Source organism: Bubalus bubalis, chromosome X (assembly GCF_019923935.1).
Source record: "Bubalus bubalis isolate 160015118507 breed Murrah chromosome X, NDDB_SH_1, whole genome shotgun sequence".
Classification (NCBI taxonomy): domain Eukaryota; kingdom Metazoa; phylum Chordata; class Mammalia; order Artiodactyla; family Bovidae; genus Bubalus; species Bubalus bubalis.
This window is the reverse complement of record NC_059181.1, coordinates 92,357,557-92,377,900: the sequence shown is the minus strand read 5'-3', so window position 1 is coordinate 92,377,900 and position 20,344 is coordinate 92,357,557. Positions and strand designations below refer to the sequence as shown.

The following is a 20,344-nucleotide window of genomic DNA, read 5'->3' as shown; positions in this document are numbered from 1 at the left end:
GAAATTACCTTATTCAAGGTTACACAGTTAGTTGGTTGTAGGGCTAGGATTTGAACCCAGGTAGTTTGCCTCGGAGAAGGCAATGGCACCCCACTCCAGTGCTGTTGCCTGGAGAATCCCATGGATGGAGGAGCCTGGTAGGCTGCAGTCCATGGGGTCGCTGGGAGTCAGACACGACTGAGCGACTTCACTTTCACTTTTCACTTTCATGCATTGGAGAAGGAAATGGCAACCCACTCCAGTGTTCTTGCCTGGAGAATCCCAGGGATGGGGGAGCCTGGTGTGCTGCCGTCTATGGGGTTGCACAGAGTCGGACACGACTGAAGCGACTTAGCAGCAGCAGCAGCAGCAGTTTGCCTCGAGCTCATAGTCTGAAATACTATACTAAGCTGCCTCCTAAAGTGTTAAAGATAAGAAGTAATGTTCCTCTAGATGATGGGGCCAGAATGCTGGGAACATTTCATTCTAGAATTAGCATGGAAGAGTGGAAAGAGCCTAAGTTTTAGAATTAGGCAGAACTGGATTCAAATCTTACCTCGGCCAGTACCTGTGTCCCATTGGGGAAGTCACTTAACCTTGGATCCTCAGTTTCTTCATTAAAAAAAAAATTAGATGGTAATGCCTGCCTTACAGGGTTGAAAAATGAGATTATATATAAAGTGCTTGACACACTGTAGATACTTTAATGTAGCTATTATTATTCAGAACTGAGCATCTTTTTACAATTTTAGTTATTTTTTTTTTTTTGGCTGTGGCGAGTGGCATGCAGGATCTTAGCTCCCCAACCAGGGATGGAACCTGGGCTCCCTGCATTAGGAATGCAGAGTTTTAGCCACTGGACCACCAGGGAAGTCCCAGAACTGAGCATCTTTGATAACCCTAGCAGAGTTGTTGTCTGGGAGAAAAAGAGAAAAGCAAGGCGTCACTTCGTGAAGCTAACTGATGAAGCGATAGAGCTAACGGAGACTGTAATGTTAAGTTTGAGTTTTATCTTGCAACCATTGGATAGCTGTTGGAAAATTTTAAAGTGGAATAATAGGATATTTGTGCTTGTTTCATGACAGAAGTACTAAATGCATGGTTTTAAAAGTTTCAAACAATATAGAATTGCTTAGAATAAGTGAAAATCCTCCCCTTACCCTCTTATATACATTTAGAAAGATCATTTTCGCAGTTCTATGGTAGTTGGATTAAGACTGGGAGAATAGTAAGTATATTTATTTTGCTAGTTCAGGCAAGAGGCTGGAGGATTGAATTCAGAGTGAAAGTGGGGATGGACAGGAGGGCACATTTTAGAAATATGAGAGCTGTGAGAGGAGAAAACTGGAGTAAAGTAGAGAGCATGATAGGGAAAGAGGTAGGGGATAGAAAAATATGCCAATGAGATGATGCCTTGGGATTCAAAGGGGTGCAAAAATGACTGGGAAGAGAGGAGGATAACAGAACTTACCCTGTTGAACAGACTACAGGAAGCAAGTTATACAAATGGTCATTCTCAGTGTCTGGGTAACCCATGGAATTTCTCTCTGCCCCCAAATTTAAGGGACAAGTAAACTTTTCAAAGGAAAAGTTAGAAGCAAGCTAAGAGGGAAAAATATACTAGTTGAGTTTTAACTCTGTATTCTGATAAGGAAGAATGAGTAGAAATACAACAAGGAAAAAGAAAAAGAAGAGGTTGAGGAGTCAGCCATACAGGCATCCCTCCAGGGGTATTGGTTCCAGGACACACACCCCCACTCCTGCAGAAAGTAAAATCTCCAGGTGTTCAAGTCCCTTATAGAAAAGGTAATATTTGCATATAATTTACACACATCTTCCTATGTACTTTAAATCATCTCTAGATAATGTATAATGCACAATACAAGGTAAGTGCTATGTAAATAATTGCCAGAGTGCAGGAAATTAAAAGTTTTGCTTTTTGGATTTTTTCCAAAATATTTTCAATCTTCAGTTGGTTAAAATCCACAGAAGCAGAACCTGTGGACACAGAGAGCCTGCTGTTCAACTGTACTTCAGACTTGGGGCTTCCCAGGTGGTTCAGGGTTAAAGAAATAATCTGCTAATGCAGGAGACGTGGGGTCAATCCATAGGTTGGAAGATCCCCTGGAGCAGGAAATGGCAACCCATGCCAGTATTCTTGCCTGGAGAGTCCCATGGACAGAGTCTGGAGGGCTACAGTCCATGGGGTCGCAAAGAGTTGGACACGACTTAGTGACTAAACAACAACAAACTTCGGACCTATAGTTATTTCCTTATAGCTTAAACCATTTGCTACATAACATGACTGACCTGTGCACTAAAACAGTATTATTCAAATTAAAAATCTCAGGTGGTCATGATATTGCTGGATGTACCTTGATACTACAAAAGAAACATCAGCATGGCCTAGTTGCTTTTCTGAACACCTATCCATCATTGTTTGGCTGCATACACCACCAGGTCGCAAGAGTTGATCACTTCTTTTCAAGCATTTTTTTCCCGTTCCCTCAGGCAGATTCCAGGGATGCTTTATTTTCTTCTTTTTTTTTTCTTAAAACTGCCAACACTTTGAGGTTCTTTTCCCCATCAGATTAGTTATTATTCCTATTTCACCCCATTCTCCATAAGACAAGCACATCTTAAGGGTTTTCTTATAGATGTTTTGCTTTGAATTACCATGGGAGAATAGCCATGGGACAACACACAGAATAAATATGGGTAATTGCAAAGGTTCAGAATTTTACAAGTTTTAACAGTCAACTCTGATTCATATTTTCTTCCTTACTGATAAGGTGATTAACAAGCTCTCTCTTGGTCTTTATTCTTTAGTGGGCTTCCCCAGTTCACACAAAACTCACAAGCCAAAAAAGAAAAGATTATTAATTTTGTCTACATAAAAAAATATCTGAACAGCAAAAGCTTCCATAAGCAAAGTTAACAGGAAAACAAATGGGGAACAAATATTTGAAAAATTTCAACAAAGGACCAATTTACTTATTATATAAAGGGCTCCTTCTCTGGTGGTGCAGATGGTAAAGAATCTGCCTGCAACATGGGAGACCTGGGTTCGATCCCTGGGTTGGGAAGATCCCCTGGAGGAGGGCATGACAACCCACTCCAGTGTTCTCGCCTGGAGAATCCCCATGGACGTAAGAGCCTGGCAGGCTACAGTCTGTGGGGTTGCAAAGAATCAAACATGACTGAGCGATTAACACTACTAAATCTATTCCAGAAGTCTGACTTCTAAGAATTCATCCTACAGATACACTTAATATATACAAAATGAGGAACCACTTTATATATTGATATGGAATGAGCTCCAATACATATTGTTAAATTAAAGCAGCAAGATTCAAGTCACAATATGCTGCAATTTGTGCAAAAGGGGGGATTAAAATAGATGTACACATTTGTTTGAATAAGCATAAATTATCTCTTGAAAGTGAAAGTTTTAGTCGCTCAGTCATGTCCGACTCTTTGCAACCCCTTTGTAGCCCATGAGGTTCCTCTGTCCATGGGATTTCCCAGGAAGGAATAATGGAGTGGGTAGTCATTCCCTTCTTCAGAGAATCTTCCTGACCCAGAGATCGAACCCAGGTCTCCTGCATTGCAGGCAGATTGTTTACTGTCTCAGGCACCAGGGAAGAAGGATATTGTTAACATTGTTTTCAGGGAGAGGAACTGGGTGGTTAGAAGGTAGGAGTGACAGGGAGACTTTTTACTATGTATCTTTTCTCTGTGTCTTTTGAATTTTGAATCATGTGACTATATTCCCTATTAAAAATAAATAATATTTTAAAGATAAAATTTCTCCCCACTTCAGAACTCTGAAATGTATACTAAGAGAGGTGATAGAAACAACTTCTAGGAATAAAAATCCTATATCAGCTACAATAATTTCAGATGCCCATTAGTTACAAATGGATTATTTATATATCTAAAGACATCAAATAGGGATGGGATAAGGGTGGGGTAAGTAAGACATTCACCTTGTGTGCAAAATTTAAAGGGATGCCAAAAAACTCAGTGATCAGGATAAATATTCTAATGTAATAGTTTAAAAATTAGTGCAAAAATCCATGATGAACAAAAATGTAAAAAAATTTAAATAAAGACAATGCCATACCAAGCCATACCGGACTGTGAGGAAAACAGAAAAATGTGGACCCCATGTACATGTTTTTGTGTGTTCTTGAATGATTAATTTTTTTCCAAAAAATTAAAGCAGCTGGAAAAATTGAAAAGTAGATACATTAAAACTCACAGCGTTGTTTAAATAGCTTATCTACACTAAAAGCCGAATTAAATTTTACTTTCCTGACTTTAATGGAAGCAAACTCATCAGTAATATTTTCATTAAAACCAATAATATTTCATTAAATATTTTCTTAGGCCTAATAAGAATATTTAGAATTTGGGGAGAGTGCTAATACACTGGTGGAACTTAAATGCAAGATAGATATTGGAGAATCTCTGGAAATAAGAATTGCAAGGTAGACATGGACTATTTAGTTATGCCATGCTAAGGAGTTTAGATTTTATTTTGAAGGTGATGGTGAACCTCTAAAGTATTCCTGAAGTATTTCAATCTTCTTGTAGGAAGATTACAATCACACCAGTGACAAAGTCCAAAAAAGTGTAAGACTGAAAGTAGGGACCTGATAGATTAAGTTAGAAATGTAATTGCAAGGTAGACTGGGTAAATTCTGATGACTAAATAAGAGGAGCAAGGGACTTCCTTGGTGGTCCAGTGGTTAAGACTCTGCACCGCAAGGGGGAATGGTTGGATCCCAGGTCTGGGGACTAAGATCCCACATGCCTCAGAGCGTGACCAAAAAATACTTAAAATTTTTAAAAAAAATAAGAGGAGGAAAAGGGGAAAGATGAGAAAAGAACAAGAAATTTTTTAAAAAAGATCAAATAATTTTGAAAGAGAATTCTAGAAGTTCAAAAAAAGTTTTAATATTAAAAACTCAGTGAATAGATTAAACTATAGATTGGGCACAGTTAAAGAGAAAAAGTGGTAAACTGGAACACAGATGTACAAAATATAACACAGAGAGATAAAGAATTAAAAATATGAAAGAGGTAAAGAGACAAAGAGGACAAATGGGAAAAAAAGTAATATTCAAAGAAGTAATGGGTAAGAGTGTTCTAGAACTGATGAATTAATGATGTGAATTCTGACTCAGGAAGTCTGAGTCCTGAGCAGGAAAAATACAAACTAAATTCACGTTTAGACCATTTCTTATATCTTAGAACATCAAAACAAATGATCCTAATGATAATACTCTACATTTTCTATGTGCCAGGATTGTTCTGAACATTTCACTCAAAAGACAATCATTTTAATATATTGGGGTATTTTTCTTCCAGTCTTTTATCCATGCATGTTTATGTATAAAAACAAAAATTTTGAAGAAAAATATACTACACATATAATTTTGTATTCTAGTTTTTTACTCAGCATCTTTCCATAAGCATTTTCCCATGTCATTAAGCAGCAGTAGCAATAAAGGCATAAATAACAACTAACATTTTACTGTTGTGGTTATGAACATGGGTTTTTGAAGTCAAGCTTTCTGTATTTGAATCCCAGGTCACTACATACTAGCTGTGTGGCTTTGGATAAGTGACCCATTCTCTCTCTGCTCCCATTTTCTCATCTATGAGAACCTACATCCTAAGAGTTATTGTGAGTTATTGTTTACTAAGCTATCTGCCAGGCACTGTGCTAGACACATGAATAATCTCATTCAGTACTCACAAAGTTCCTGTGGGTTAGAACTGTTATTGCCCCTGTTTTACAGATGAGAAAAGTAGGGCTTAGAAAGACTGTTAAGTGATTTGCCTAAAGTCACACATCCAGTGATGGTGCTTAAACTTGAATTCAGATGTCTCCAAAAACTATTATCTTGATTGTCATGCTACACTCTTCTTCAATATGTTTGAATGGCTTCATAGTATGTAGGGATCATAAAGCTCATCACAATATCCCCCAAATGTTGCACATTTAGATCTTTTCCACTTACTTCCTATTACAAATAACCCAGTGAAGAACATCTTTGCCCATAAAATATTGTGTGCACTTCAGGTAAACTGTTTAGGGTAGTTATTCTGAAGTGGACTTAGACTAAGTCAAAAAGTTTGAACATTTTAAGGCTCTTAACAAAGTTGGCAAACTGTTTTCCAGAAAGGTTGAAACTATTTACATATCCATAGGTAGTTAACAAGAATAAAGTTGAATATTTTTTTTTACATATTGACCACCTACTTAAATGCTTTGCCCATGTTTCTTCAGAGATGTTAATTTTTCTAATTTGTATGCTATATAGTTATATATTATGTGAGGGGTATATATTATATAGGCTTCCCAGGTGGTACAGTGGTAAAGAATCTGCCTGCCAATGCAGGAGATAGGAGTTTGATCCCTGGGTCAGGAAGATCCCCTGGAGGAGGGCATGGCAACCCACTGCAGTACTCTTTCCTGGAGAATCCCATGGTCAGAGGAACCTGGTGGGCTATACAGTTCATGGGGTTGCAAAAGAGTCAGACATGACTGAGCAACTGAACAACAGCAAATTTATTCCCAGGATGCCTATCTTATTTGGGTAATTTTCCTAGCAAAGTTGCTCCATCCTCAAAATAGAGTAAATATTCAGACTGGGACAATCTCTCTTCTACTTCCTCCCTCCCCTCCTTCATTCCTTCCTTTTAAAAAAGTTTCTTCCTTATAGTGCAGGCCTTGAGAAGTGAGATTCAACTGTAACTCTAGGCCAAGGCAACAGGAGCTGAAGTTAAATTTGGTTTTGCTTAGCCACACAGAAATGGATCTGAATGTAGGGCAGAGACAGAAATATACTCTTGAGATGATTTTTTATTATGTAAAAGTAAGTAAATGTATATCTATGCTTATGTAACTATGTCTGTGTATGTGAATGTACATGTAATTATGGGAGGAAGTGAGGTTTTACTGAAAATATCTGGGCAAAAGAGAAACCCTGAATGCTTGTTGGCTTATTCTAAACCTGACTGTGATCCATGAAAAAAAAATTTTTTTTTAATCTGAGCATTGAGTTAAATATAATTCCAATAGGTTGTACATTGAAGAGTGCTTACTGAATATTAGTCCAACCCACATTCCTTCAGGTGTGTAGCCACTATGACCTAAATAAAGGCAGAAGTATTATTAATCTATTAATTCTAAAACAGTATAATATAATAAGCTTATATTGCAACAGTTTATATTTTTCTTCAGGTGAAAAGAGAATTGAAAAATGTAACTTGTTTATAAGCTTTAGTAAGGAACTTGGATTTTTTTTCTTATTAATATTAGTTAAATTTCTTTTATTCCATTTGTGAAACAAGATATTTACCTGATTTTTAAAAAGCTCAATTGTTTTTTCTGATTATTATTAACATGCATATTAATTGCAAAAATAAATCAGAAAATACAGAAAAGTGCAAGGAAGAAAATGTGCTAATGGAAAGAAAAGAAAGAAAATGAGAAGAAAAACTAAACAATCACTTTAAAAATGTTGGGATTGCTCTAATAGAACTGCTGCTGGTCACTTTAATAAGGCCTATCTTCTATAAGACAAAGTTTCCTCCAATGAAAATACTGGAGGTGAGAACCAAGACAAGGCCCATGCAGAAGTCAGAGTAGCCAGACCCTGTGTCCTTCTAGCAATGATTCTCTGTTGAGATAAAATACTAAGATGGGCAGTTTCTCTTGATTAAAACATAAATCCTGTGTTTGAGTTACATCTGTGAAAAAATGGCAGATTAGGAAACGTCAAAAATCCTTCCCTTCACAAAAAAGTAAATTGTCAAACACTGTCAAAATCAACTTTATAAAAACTCTGGAAACAAAAGTTTATAGCAACTGTAGCTGTTGAGTGACATCACCAAAAATGGCAGAATAGGGAACTCCAGGGTTGTATCTACACAAAAACAAATAAGACATCAAAATCTGTCAAAGTTTTGCAAAATTCTAGAATCTAATTAAAAAATACAACAAGCAGTGGAAAGTTTAGTGAAGAAAAAAGTGGCTTTTTTAGTGAAGAAAAACTCTGGAATAAAAACTCTGGAAACAAAAGTTTATAGCAACTGTAGCTGTTGAGTGACATCACCAAAAATGGCAGAATAGGGAACTCCAGGGTTGTATCTACACAAAAACAAATAAGACATCAAAATCTGTCAAAGTTTTGCAAAATTCTAGAATCTAATTAAAAAATACAACAAGCAGTGGAAAGTTTAGTGAAGAAAAAAGTGGCTTTTTAGTGAAGAAAAAAGTGCTACTTACATTGCAGTAAGAGTGCTCTGGTGCTTTCAATCACCTGCCTACCAACTCTTCACTCCCCAGGTCAGTGGCGGCAATGAAGAATGACGTCCTGCACTCTTGGCTCAGGTTGATATTGCCAGAATGAGCAATACACACCTTGTTCCCAAACATTATGGGTTTCCCTGGTGGCTCAGATGGTAAAGCATCTGCCTGCAATGTGGGAGACCCGGGTTTGATCCCTGTGTCAGGAAGATCCCCTGGAGAAGGAAATGGCAACCCACCCCAGTACTCTTGCCTGGAAAATTCCATGGATGGAGGATCCTGGTGGGCTACAGTCCATAGGGCTGCAGAGTTGGACGCAACTGAGCGACTTCACTTTCTTTCTTTCCCAAATATCGTGATTGTTTGTTTCAACCTGACTAGTGGCTGTCTGGTATAAGGACCTGACTTTATTTCACCTGAATTAGAGCATTCCCATGGCTTCCTTGGTGGCTTTTGCCAAAAGCATTTAAAAGCAAAAGTGTTGTCTGGAGTAGCCCAGGAAAAGGGATGACAGTAGGGATAGGAAATAGACAGCTTGAAAAGCCTGGAAAAAAGAAGTTCAGAAAGGAAATGTTCCAACAGTTCTCATATATACCAGCGAATTGAGAAAGCTACATGTATACCAACAGCTGGACTCATGTTCAAAAAAGGCCATGAGAAGATCTAAGCTTTCACCTCTGCCTGATCTTCAGGATTTGTGCCAAACAGGAACCGACAGTTCAGGCAGAGTTCTAAATGTAGTGGCTAAGCATTTATACAATCCCCAAACACACAGCCAGTCTACAAACATTGGGAGAGTACTTTTTTCTTTCTCTTTTTTCCTTTCTGTATTTCTTTTCTTGACTCCAAACAATTAAGCAAATTCTGTCAGAATACTGGTTGACCACTCAGTTAATGGAATACAAACCTGACTGGCCACATTACACACTACAGTAGTTCCCCCCTTACCTATGAAGGATATGTTCCAAGACCCCTAGTGATGAAATCCTATATATACTATGTTTTTTCCTATACATGCATATTTATGATAAAGTTTAATTTATAAATTAGGCACAGGAATCCCTTAGAAGAAATGGAGTAGCCATCAGAGTCAACAAAAGAGTCCGAAATGCAGTACTTGGATGCAATCTCAAAAATGACAGAATGATCTCTCTTGGTTTCCAAGGTAAACCATCATGTAATTCAAGTCTATGCCCCGACCAGTAACATTGAAGAAGCTGAAGTTGAATAGATCTATGAAGACCTACAAGACCTTCTAGAACTAACACACAAAAAAGATGTCCTTTTCATTATAGGGGACTGGAATGCAAAAGTAGGAAGTCAAGAAACACCTGGAGTAACAGGCAAATTTGGCCTTGGAGTACAGGATGAAGCAGGGCAAAGGCTAATAGAATTCTGCCAAGAGAATGCACTGGTCATAGCAAACACCCTTTTCCAGCAACACAAGGGAAGACTCTACACATGGACATCACCAGATGGTCGACACCAAAATCAGATTGATTTTATTCTTTGCAGCCAAAGATGGAGAAGCTCTATACAGTCAGCAAAAACAAGACCGGGAGCTGACTGTGGCTCAGATCATGAACTCCTTATTGCCAAATTCAGACTGAAATTGAAGAAAGTGGAGAAAACGACTAGACCATTCAGGTATGACCTAAATCAAATCCCTTATGACTACACAGTAGAACTGAGAAATAGATTTTAGGAACTAGATCTGATAGAGTGCCTGATGAACTATGGAATGAGGTTCGTGACATTGTACAGGAGACAGGAATCAAGACCATCCCCAAGAAAAAGAAATGCAAAAAAGCAAAGTGGCTATCTGAGGAGGCCTTACGAATAGCTGTGAAAAGAAGAGAAGCGAAAAGCAAAGGAGAAAAGGAAAGATATAAGCATCTGAATGCAGAGTTCCAAAGAATAGCAAGGAGAGATAAGAAAGCCTTCCTCAGTGATCAATGCAAAAAAATAGAGGAAAACAACAGAATGGGAAAAGACTAGAGATCTCTTTAAGAAAATTAGAAATAACAAGGGAACATTTCATGCAAAGATGGGCTCGATAAAGGACAGAAATGGTATGGACCTAACAGAAGCAGAAGATATTAAGAAGAGATGGCAAGAATACACAGAAGAACTGTACAAAAAAGATCTTCATGACCCAGATAATCATGATGGTGTGAACACTCACCTAGAGCCAGACATCCTGGAATGTGAAGTCAAGTGGGCCTTAAAAGCATCACTATGAACAACGTTAGTGGAGGTGATGGAATTCCAGTTGAGCTATTTCAAATCCTGAAAGATGATGCTGTGAAAGTGCTGCACTCAATATGCCAGCCAATTTGGAAAACTCAGCAGTGGCCACAGGACTGGAAAAGGTCAGTTTTCATTCTAATCCCAAAGAAAGGCAATGCCAAAGAATGCTCAGACTACCACACAATTGCACTCATCTCACACACTAGTAAAGTAATACTTAAAATTCTCCAAGCCAGGCTTCAGCAATACGTGAACCATGAACTTCCAGATGTTCAAGCTGGTTTTAGAAAAGGCAGAGGAACCAGAGATCAAATTGCCAACATCTGCTGGATCATCGAAAAAGCAAGAGAGTTCTAGAAAAACATCTATTTCTGCTTTATTGACTATGCCAAAGCCTTTGACTGTGTGGATCACAATAAACTGTGGAAGATTCTGGAAGAGATGGGAATACCAGACCACGTGACCTGCCTCTTGAGAAACCTATGTGCAGGTCAGGAAGCAACAGTTAGAACTGGACATGGAACAACAGACTGGTTACAAATAGGTACAGGAGTAGGTCAAGGCTATATATTGTCACCCTGCTTATTTAACTTATATGCAGAGAACATCATGACAAACGCTAGGCTGTAGGAAGCGCAAGCTGGAATCAAGATTGCTGGGAGAAATATCAATAACCTCAGATATGCAGGTGACACAATCCTTAGGGCAGAAAGTGAAGAAGAGAGAGAGCCTCTTGATGAAAGTGAAAGAGAAAAGTTGGCTTAAAGCTCAACATTCAGAAAACTAGGATCATGGCATCCGGTCCCATCACTTCATGGCAAATAGATAAGGAAACAGTGGAAACAGTGGCTGACTTTATTTTTCTGGGCTCCAGAATCACTGCAGCCATGAAATTAAAAGACGCTTACTCCTTGGAAGGAAAGTTATTCCTTGGAAGGAAACTTATGACCAACCTAGACAGCATATTCAAAAGCAGAGACATTACTTTACCAACAAAGGTCCATCTAGTCAAGGCTATGGTTTTTCCAGTGGTCATGTATGGATGTGAGAGTTGGATTATAAAGAAAGCTGAGCACAGAAGAATTGATGCTTTTGAACAACTGTGGTGTTGGAAAAGAGTCTTGAGAGTCCCTTGGATTGCAAGGACATCCAACCAGTCCATCCTAAAGGAGATCAGTCCCGGGTGTTCATTGGAAGGACTGATGTTGAAGCTGAAACTCCAATACTTTGGTCACCTGATGCGAAGAGGTGACTCATTGGAAAAGACCCTGATGCTGGAAAAGATTAAGGGTAGGAGGAGAAGGGGATGACAGAGGATGAGATGGCTGGATGGCATCACCGACTTGATGGACATGGGTTTGGGTAGACTCCGGGAGTTGGTAATGGACAGGGAGGCCTGGCATGCTGTGGTTCATGGGGTCACAAAGAGTTGGACACGACTGAGTGACTGAACTGAACTGAACTGAACTCAGAACAGTGTGTAATTTAAAACCTATGAATTGTTTATTTCTGGAATTTTCCATTTAATATTTTCAGATCATGGCTGATTATGGGTAGCTGAAACCATGGAAAATGAAACTTAGCATGCTGCTGCTGCTGCTAAATCACTTCAGTCATGTCTGACTCTGTGCTACCCCATAGACAGCAGCCCACCAGGCTCCCCCATCCCTGGGATTCTCCAGGCAAGAGTACTGGAGTGGGTTGCCATTTCCTTCTCCAATGCATGAAAGAGAAAAGTGAAAGTGAAGTCGCTCAGTTGTGTCCGACTCTTAGCGACCCCATGGACTGCAGCCTACCAGGCTCCTCCGTCCATGGATTTTCCAAGCAAGAGTACTGGAGTGGGGTGCCATGGGGGCACTAATGTAGAGATTTTACAAAATAGTTTAGAAATGTTGTTAAACAAACACGAGCCACAATAGGGAGCAAAAATACACCCTGAGGAAGGGGAACAATCATATTTCAAAATTTACCATATTGTAACATTCAAAATATCCAATTTTCAGCAAAAATTACAAGACAGGCAAAGAAAGAAGAAAGAATGGCACATTCACAGGAAAAAAAGAGAAATTAATAGAAACTGTCCCTAAAGGAGCTGAGACTAAGACTAGACAAACAGTTTAAGACTTTAAATCAACTGTGTTAAATATGCCCAAAGAACTTAAGGAAACCAAGAAAAAGAAGTAAAGGAAACAGTAGAACAATGTCACATAAAGCAGAGAATATCAATAAAGAGATATAAATTATAAAAAGAATCAAAAAGAAATTCTGGAGTTGAAAAGTACAATAACTGAAATAAAAATTTCACTAGAGTAGAGAGTTTTTAGCAAGATTTGAGGAAGAAGAATCAGTGAAATTGAAGATAGATTGATCCATATTATCCACTCTGAAAAGCAGAAAAAGAATGAAGAAAAATTAATAGAGCCTAAGAAACTGATGAGACACTATCAGTCATACTAACATATGAAAAATGGGATTCCTGGATGGAAGGAAGAGAAAGGAAAGGGAATAAAAAACATTTAAAGAAATAATAAATGACCGATAACCTCCAAAATTTAATGAAAGACATGAATCTATATATACACCAAGAAGCTAACAACTTCCAAGCATGGTAAATTCATGCGATTCACACTGATACACATTATAGTCAAATGGTCAAAATACAAAGCCAAAGAGAGAATTTTGAAATATCACCAAAAGTGACTCAAAATGTGCATGAAAGCCTCAATAAGATTTCAGCCTATTTCTCTTCAGAAGCCATGAAGGCCAGAAGACAATGAGGTTATCTATTCACAGTGCTTAAAGAAAAAAACTGTCAAGCAAGAATCCTATATGTGGTCAAACTATCATTCAAAAAGGGGTAGAAATTAAGATATTTCCAGATAAGCAAAAACTGAGAGAGTTTATTACTAGTAAACCTGTCCTACAAGAAATGCTAAAACTCATCCTTCAGGCTGAAATGAAAAACGACTAGAGCATAACTCAAAGCCATATGAAGAGATAATGAACAACACAAAGATAGCTACAGAGGTAAATGTATAGGCCAGTATTATTTCATTTTTCATTTGTAACAAAGATGGGGGACAGGGCTATATAGAAGTAGAGTTTTTACATGCCATTTAAGTTACATTGATATCAATTTAAATTAGATTATTATAACTTTAGGATGTTAAATGTCTTCCCCATGGTAACCACTAAGAAAATATCTATAGAATGTACACAAAAGGAAATGAGAAGGGAACCTAAATGTGTCACTACACAAAATCAACCAAACACAAAGGGAAATGAGGGATAAAAAAGCTTTAAGACATATAGAAAACAAATAGCAAAATAGCAGAAATTCTTTATTTTTCCTGAGGAGTAAGGGATCTGAGCGCCACACCAGGCACTCTAACTCTGATCCTGCACAGGAAAGAAAAGACCCTCAAAGTCCTGGCTTTGAAAACAAATGGGTAATAATCCAGGAAAACTGTAAAACTACAGAGAACAGAAACCCACTCTTGAAGGGCTCATGTGTAACCATAGCCCTGGCACAACAGGAGGGTGCAAGCAACCCACATAGGGGACATCCCTTGAGTGCCTGGCTCTGGTGACCAGGTGGGACTGAACTTCTGGGCCCCACAGACATCTACGTAAGGCCATTCCTTCAAGATTGCGAGAGGTAACCAATTTACTAATGCATAGAAACAAACGCAGCAGCTGCTGCTGCTGCTGCTAAGTCGCTTCAGTCGTGTCCGACTCTGTGCGACCCCATAGATGGCAGCCCACCAGGCTCCCCCGTCCCTGGGATTCTCCAGGCAAGAACACTGGAGTGGGTTGCCATTTCTTTCTCCAATGCATGAAAGTGAAAAGTGAAAGGGAAGTCGCTCAGTTGTGTCTGGTTCTTCGTGACCCCATGGACTGCAGCCTACCAGGCTCCTCTGTCCATGGGATTCTCCAGGAAAGAATACTGGAATGGGTTTCCATGCCCTCCTCCAGGGGATCTTCTCAACCCAGGAATCAAACCTGTATCTCCTGCATTGCAGGCAGATTCTTTACCTCTGAGCCACCTGGGAAGCCCCGTATGATAACTCTACTTTCAGCTTTTAAAAGAACTTCCATGCTGCTGTTCTCCATAGTGGCCACACCACTTTTTATTCCCACCAACAGTGCAGGAGAGTTCTCATTTCTCCACACCCTCTCCAGCATTTATTTTTTGCTTTTTGCTTCCTTTTATTTGTTTTTTGACAATAACAGAAAATCTGACATTTATTGCTAGTGAAAAACCAGGATAATATTTAATAGATTTAATTCTCATTTGAAAAATTCAGAAAACTGAGGTTTCCCTAAAGGAAAACTAATCACATTCAGAATGTTTTTTAAGCATTCTGTTGAATTCCTTGAATTTCTGCTTACAACTCTGTCCTTGGGGAGTACAAGTGGAACTAGCAGATGATAACAACATTTATTATTTGTAGACTTTTTGATGATGGCAATTCTGGCCAGTATGAAGTGGTACCATGCTCATTGTATTTGTGATTTTCAGTTCTCTAATAATTAGTGAGTTTGAGCATGTTTTCATGTGCCTGTTGACCATCTGGGAGATGGTCTTTGGAGAAATGTCTATTTAGGTCTTCTGCTCATTTTTTATATTGAGCTTGGAAGTTGTTTTCATATTTTGGAAAATAATCCTTTGTCAGTCACATTGTTTGCAAATATTTTCTCCTATTCCATAGGTTGTCTTTTCATTTTGTTTATGGTTTCCTTTGCTGTGCAAAAGTGTATATGTTTAATTAGGTATCATTTGTTTATTTTTGTTTTCATTTTCTAGGAGATGGATCCAAAAAAATAAAGCTGTGACTTATGTCAAAGAGTGTTCTGCCTATGTTTTCCTCTAGGAATTTTATAGCATCCAGTGTTACATTTAGGTTTTAATCCATTTTGAGTTATTTTTGGGTATGGTATTAGAGAATGTTCTGATTTCATTATTTTACATGCAGCTGTCCAGTTTCCCCAGCAGCACTTATTGAAGAGACTATCTTTTCTCCAGTGTATATTCTTGCCTCCTTTGTTGTATATTAATTGATATGGTCAGTTGATTTTCCACATGATTGCCAAGACCATTCAGTAGGGGAAAGGACAATCTCTTCGACAAATGGTTTTGTGAAAACTGGATAAGATGTCCACATACAAAAGGATGAAGTTTGACCCTTATTTTACACCACATATAAAAATTAGTTCAAAATGAATCAAAGACTTAAATATAAGACACAAAAATATAAAACTTGTAGAAGAAAACATAGGGGAAATCTTCATGATATTGGTTTCAGTAACAATTTCTTGGATATAACACCAAAGGTACAGGGAACAAAAGAAAAAATAAATTAGATGCCATAAAAACTAAAAAAAAAATTGTGTGTCAAAGGATTCTATCGTGATTATGAAATAGTAATCCACAGGATGGAGGAAAATATTTTCAAAGCATATATATGATAAGTGATTAGTTTCTAGAATATATAAAGAATGTCAACAACTCACCAACAGCAAAAGATAAAAACCAACCAACTCCACAGAGTGTACATACCTCAACATAATAAAAGCCATATATGACAAACCTACAACTAGCATTATACTCAATGGTGAAAAGCTGAAAGCATTCCCCCTAAGATCAGGAACAAGACAAGGATGTCCACTCACCACTTTTATTCAACATAGTTTTGGAAGTCCTAACTACAGCAATCAGAGAAGAAAAGTAAAGGGAATCCAAATTGGAAAAGAAGTAGTTAAACTATCACTGTTTGCTGATGATATGATACTATACGTAGAAGATCCTAAAGATGCTACCAGAAAACTACTAGAACTCATGAATGAATTTGGTAAAGTTGCAGGTTACAAAATTACTACACAGAAATCTGTTGCATTTCTATACATAACAATGAAAGATCAGAAAGAAAGTCAAGAAGCAATTCCATTTACCACAACATCAAAAAGAATAAAATACCTAGGAATAAACCTACCTAAGGAGACAACAGACCTGTACTCCAAAACTGTAAGATGCTGATGAAAGAAATTGAAAAAGACATAAACATATGGAAAGATATACCATGTTTGTGGATTGGAAGAATCAATATTGTCAAAATGACTATACTGCCCAAGGCAATCTACAGATTCAATGCAATCCATCTCAAATGGCATTTTTCACAGAGCTAGAACAACAACAACAAAAAAATCTCAAAACTTGTATGGAGACACAAAAGACTCCAAATAGCCGAAGCAATCTTGGAAAAGAAACACAGAGCTGGAGGAATCAGCCTCCCTGAATTCAGACTATACTACAAACTACAGTCATCAAAACAGTATGGTACTGGTGCAAAAATAGAAATATAGATCAATGGTACAGGATAGAAAACCCAGAAATAAGCCCATGCACCTATGGTCAATTAATCTATGACAAATGAGGCAAGACTACACAATGTTGGAAAGACAATCTCTTCAACAAATGGTGCTGGGAAAACTGGACAGCCACATGTAAAAAAAATGAAATTAGATCATTCTTTAACTCCATACACAAAAATAAGCTCAAAATTAATTAGAGACCTAAATGTGAGACTGGACACTATAAAACTCCTAGAAGAAAATGTAGGCATAATATTCTCTTACATAAATCACAGCAACACCTTTCTCAATCCATCTCCCAGAATAATGGAAATAAAAGCAAAAATAAGCAAAGGAGATCTATTTAAATTCAAAAGCTTTTGCACAGCAAAGGAAACAATGAAGAAAACGAAAAGACAACCCACAGATTGGGAGAAAACATTTGCAAATGATCTGACCAATAAGGGATTAGTCTCCAAAACTTACAAACAGTTTATGATGCTCAACAGCATCAAAACAAATGACCCACTAAAAAAATGGGCAGAAGACCTGAATAGACATTTCTCCAAAGATAACATACAGATGGCCAACAGTCACCTGTCCAACATGGCTAGTTATTAGAAAAATGCAAATCAAAACTGCAATGAGATATCACCTCACACTGGTCAGAATGGCTATTGTCAAGAAATCCACAAACAATAAATGCTGGAGAGGGTGTGGAGAGAAGGGAATCCTCCTACACTGTTGGTGGGAATGTAAATTGGTACAGCCACTATGGAGAACAGAATGGAGGTGCCACAAAAAACTAAAAATAGAGCTACCACATGACCTTGAAATCCCACTCCTGGGCATAAATCTGGAGAAAAACATGATCCAAAAGGATACATGCAATGCAGTTTTCATTGCAGTACTGTTTACAATAGCCAAGATTTGGAAGCAACCTAAATGTCCACCCACAGAGGAATGGATAAAGAAGATGTGGTACATATATACAATGGAATATTACTCAGCCATTAAAAAGAATGACACCACACCAGATAAAAATAATTAGGGATTGGGAGAGAATGTGATTATTTATTTAAGACAAGGGACCTATCAACAGTGATGGCACCCCACTCCAGTACTCTTGCCTGGAAAATCCCATGGATGGAGGAGCCTGGTGGGCTGCAGTCCATGGAGTCGCAAAGAATCAGACCCGACTGAGGACTTCACTTTCACTTTCATGCATTGGAGAAGGAAATGGCAACCCACTTCAGTGTTCTTGCCTGGAGAATCCCAGGGACAGGGGAGCCTGGTGGGCTGCCGTCTATGGGGTTGCACAGAGTCTGATATGACTGAAGTGACTTAGCAGCAGCAGCAGCAGAACAGCCAGTAAGGTTCACAGTTGTTAAGAGGTGGATGGAAATTGGGTCTGAGTTTCCTAGCAGCCATAGAAAGGAAAGTTAATTACATAATTCACACTGTCCATAGGATTCTTTTTTTTTTTTTGCATTGTACTTTTTAATTGCACAGGTAGTTTTAAATAAATGGAGAAAGCACCGTCCAAAAGTTACACTAGCACGGAAAGATTTCATCGAGCATTTACATAGTAGTTTTCCATAATTTTACAAAAGATTCTTGATCTTTACTTGAACTGTACATGAGGGAAAAGGAGCCCCCTCAGGTAGGTGTTCTGCTTGCAGAAGCAAACTAAAGGACCTAAAGTCGGAGGCAAGCCTGGGATGCTGAGAAGGGAAAAGAGAAATTGATAAAGGACCATTCGTTAACTCCATGTCTGAAACACATTGCGTGACCCTTGTGTAAGTACTTCAGGGCAAACCACCGCCCTTAAGATAAAGATACACCCTCAGAAGCTGTAATTCTGGATCATAGTAATGTATCTACGTACCCTGGACCACTAAAGGTCAAAAGACAATACTTGGGGTGACCTAGGAGGCTTGAACAAATACTTTAAAGGAATTCTCTAGGACCACACCCCCTCTACTTTGGCTTTCTGGGTGAAGCACAGGCCTTTGTGCTGTCCTCCAGGCAGTGCCACAGTCAGAGCATCAGCACTGGATCACTCCTTAGACACTAATCAGCTGGGGAAAGAGTTCACTGGCAAAAGGGTCCTCCCAAGAATGGTCTGCATCAAGCAGGGAGGACATGTCGCTCAGGGGAGAAGGGGAACCCTCACAGCTACAGTCACTGTAAGCATCCAGCAGGCAGGAAGATGGCTTCAGGCAGTTGCTGGTTGAAAGCAGATCTGAGATACCCAGCTCTGGAATGAAGTCATCTTCTACAAGTTCTTCCTTCACTGAGACAGTGAATTCAGGGTGATCTTTCTCTGAGGGGCTGAAAGGTGCTTCCTCAATTTTCACTACCACATTGGCTTCGCTCTCTGTCTCAGAGGGCATCTCTAAGACGAGGGGCTTTGTATATACGTGATCAAAACGAATCAGTTCATTAATGGCTTCCAGCTTGGCTGATGACGTCCCCAGGGATGGAGAAGGGGAGGCCGGTAAGGAACTGGGTCCTTCTGGGTCCACTTCTGGGAGCTGCTCCAGGCTGCCAGACTCTGGGGAAGGACATCTGAGGAACATGACTGGGTCCAAGTTGAACAGAATGCCCAACAGGATATCAGACTCAGAGTCTGAAGAGTCAATGCCATCAGAGTCCATGGGGAGATGTTCTGGAGGGGTGACAACTGGGCCTGCACCTGCTGCAGACTCAGCAGACCTGGCCACCAGCCCCACTCCATTCTCCTTGGTCTCTGCTTCCTCTTCAGTCATTAGGGCATCCATTCCCAACCGCTGTCTTAACTCCTGATTCTCAACTACAAGGCCATGAGTTTTCTCTCGTAAAAGCTGATTTTCTAACAAAAGTTTTTGGTTCTCTTCTTCCAAATCTACCACTTGTTGCTCCAGCTCACTCATTCGAGCTTTCTTCCGGTCTCTGGCAGTCTGAGCTGCTCCTCTGTTTTTCAGTTTCCTCCGCAGCGCCTTCTCTTCCGGGCTAAGGTGTGTGAGGCGCTGTCGCTTGCGCGCCTGGGGCAGAACCGCGCTCGCCCCCTCCGGGCTGGCCCCTTGCTGGCCCGGCACCATGACCGGCAGAGCCCGGCCTGCCGGGGCTCCGGCGACAGCAGCGGGCTGGCCGGACAGAAGGAGTACTTTAGGGGCCCCGGCGGCCAGGCTCTGCGCCCATAGGATTCTAAACACACGATTACTTAACTATCTCAGTTATGGAAAATAATTTTCCTTTGAATTATTATTAAATATTTTTGATATAATAAATGCCATCAATAATTTTCTACAGGAAATAAAAAAACTAGTTTCATCGGTCCATTTTGTATTGCAATCCTCAATGTACCCCCACCAAATAACGCTAAAGTTCAGTGGCTGAATTCTCAAAGGGACAAAAACGGTTCTGCGTAGATCTGAAGCTCTGGCAATTTAGCTT

General features: G+C 39.1%; 1 protein-coding gene across 1 annotated transcript; it reads right to left on the bottom strand.

Annotated features, from left to right (window-relative positions):
- Nucleotides 1–18,381: 18,381 nt before the first annotated feature.
- On the bottom strand, nt 18,382–20,092 carry LOC102404909. Its single transcript, XM_025275914.3, has one exon. The coding sequence runs from the start codon at nt 19,987–19,989 to the stop codon at nt 18,973–18,975; it is 1,017 nt and encodes a 338-aa protein (XP_025131699.2). The 5' UTR covers nt 19,990–20,092; the 3' UTR covers nt 18,382–18,972.
- Nucleotides 20,093–20,344: the final 252 nt, after the last annotated feature.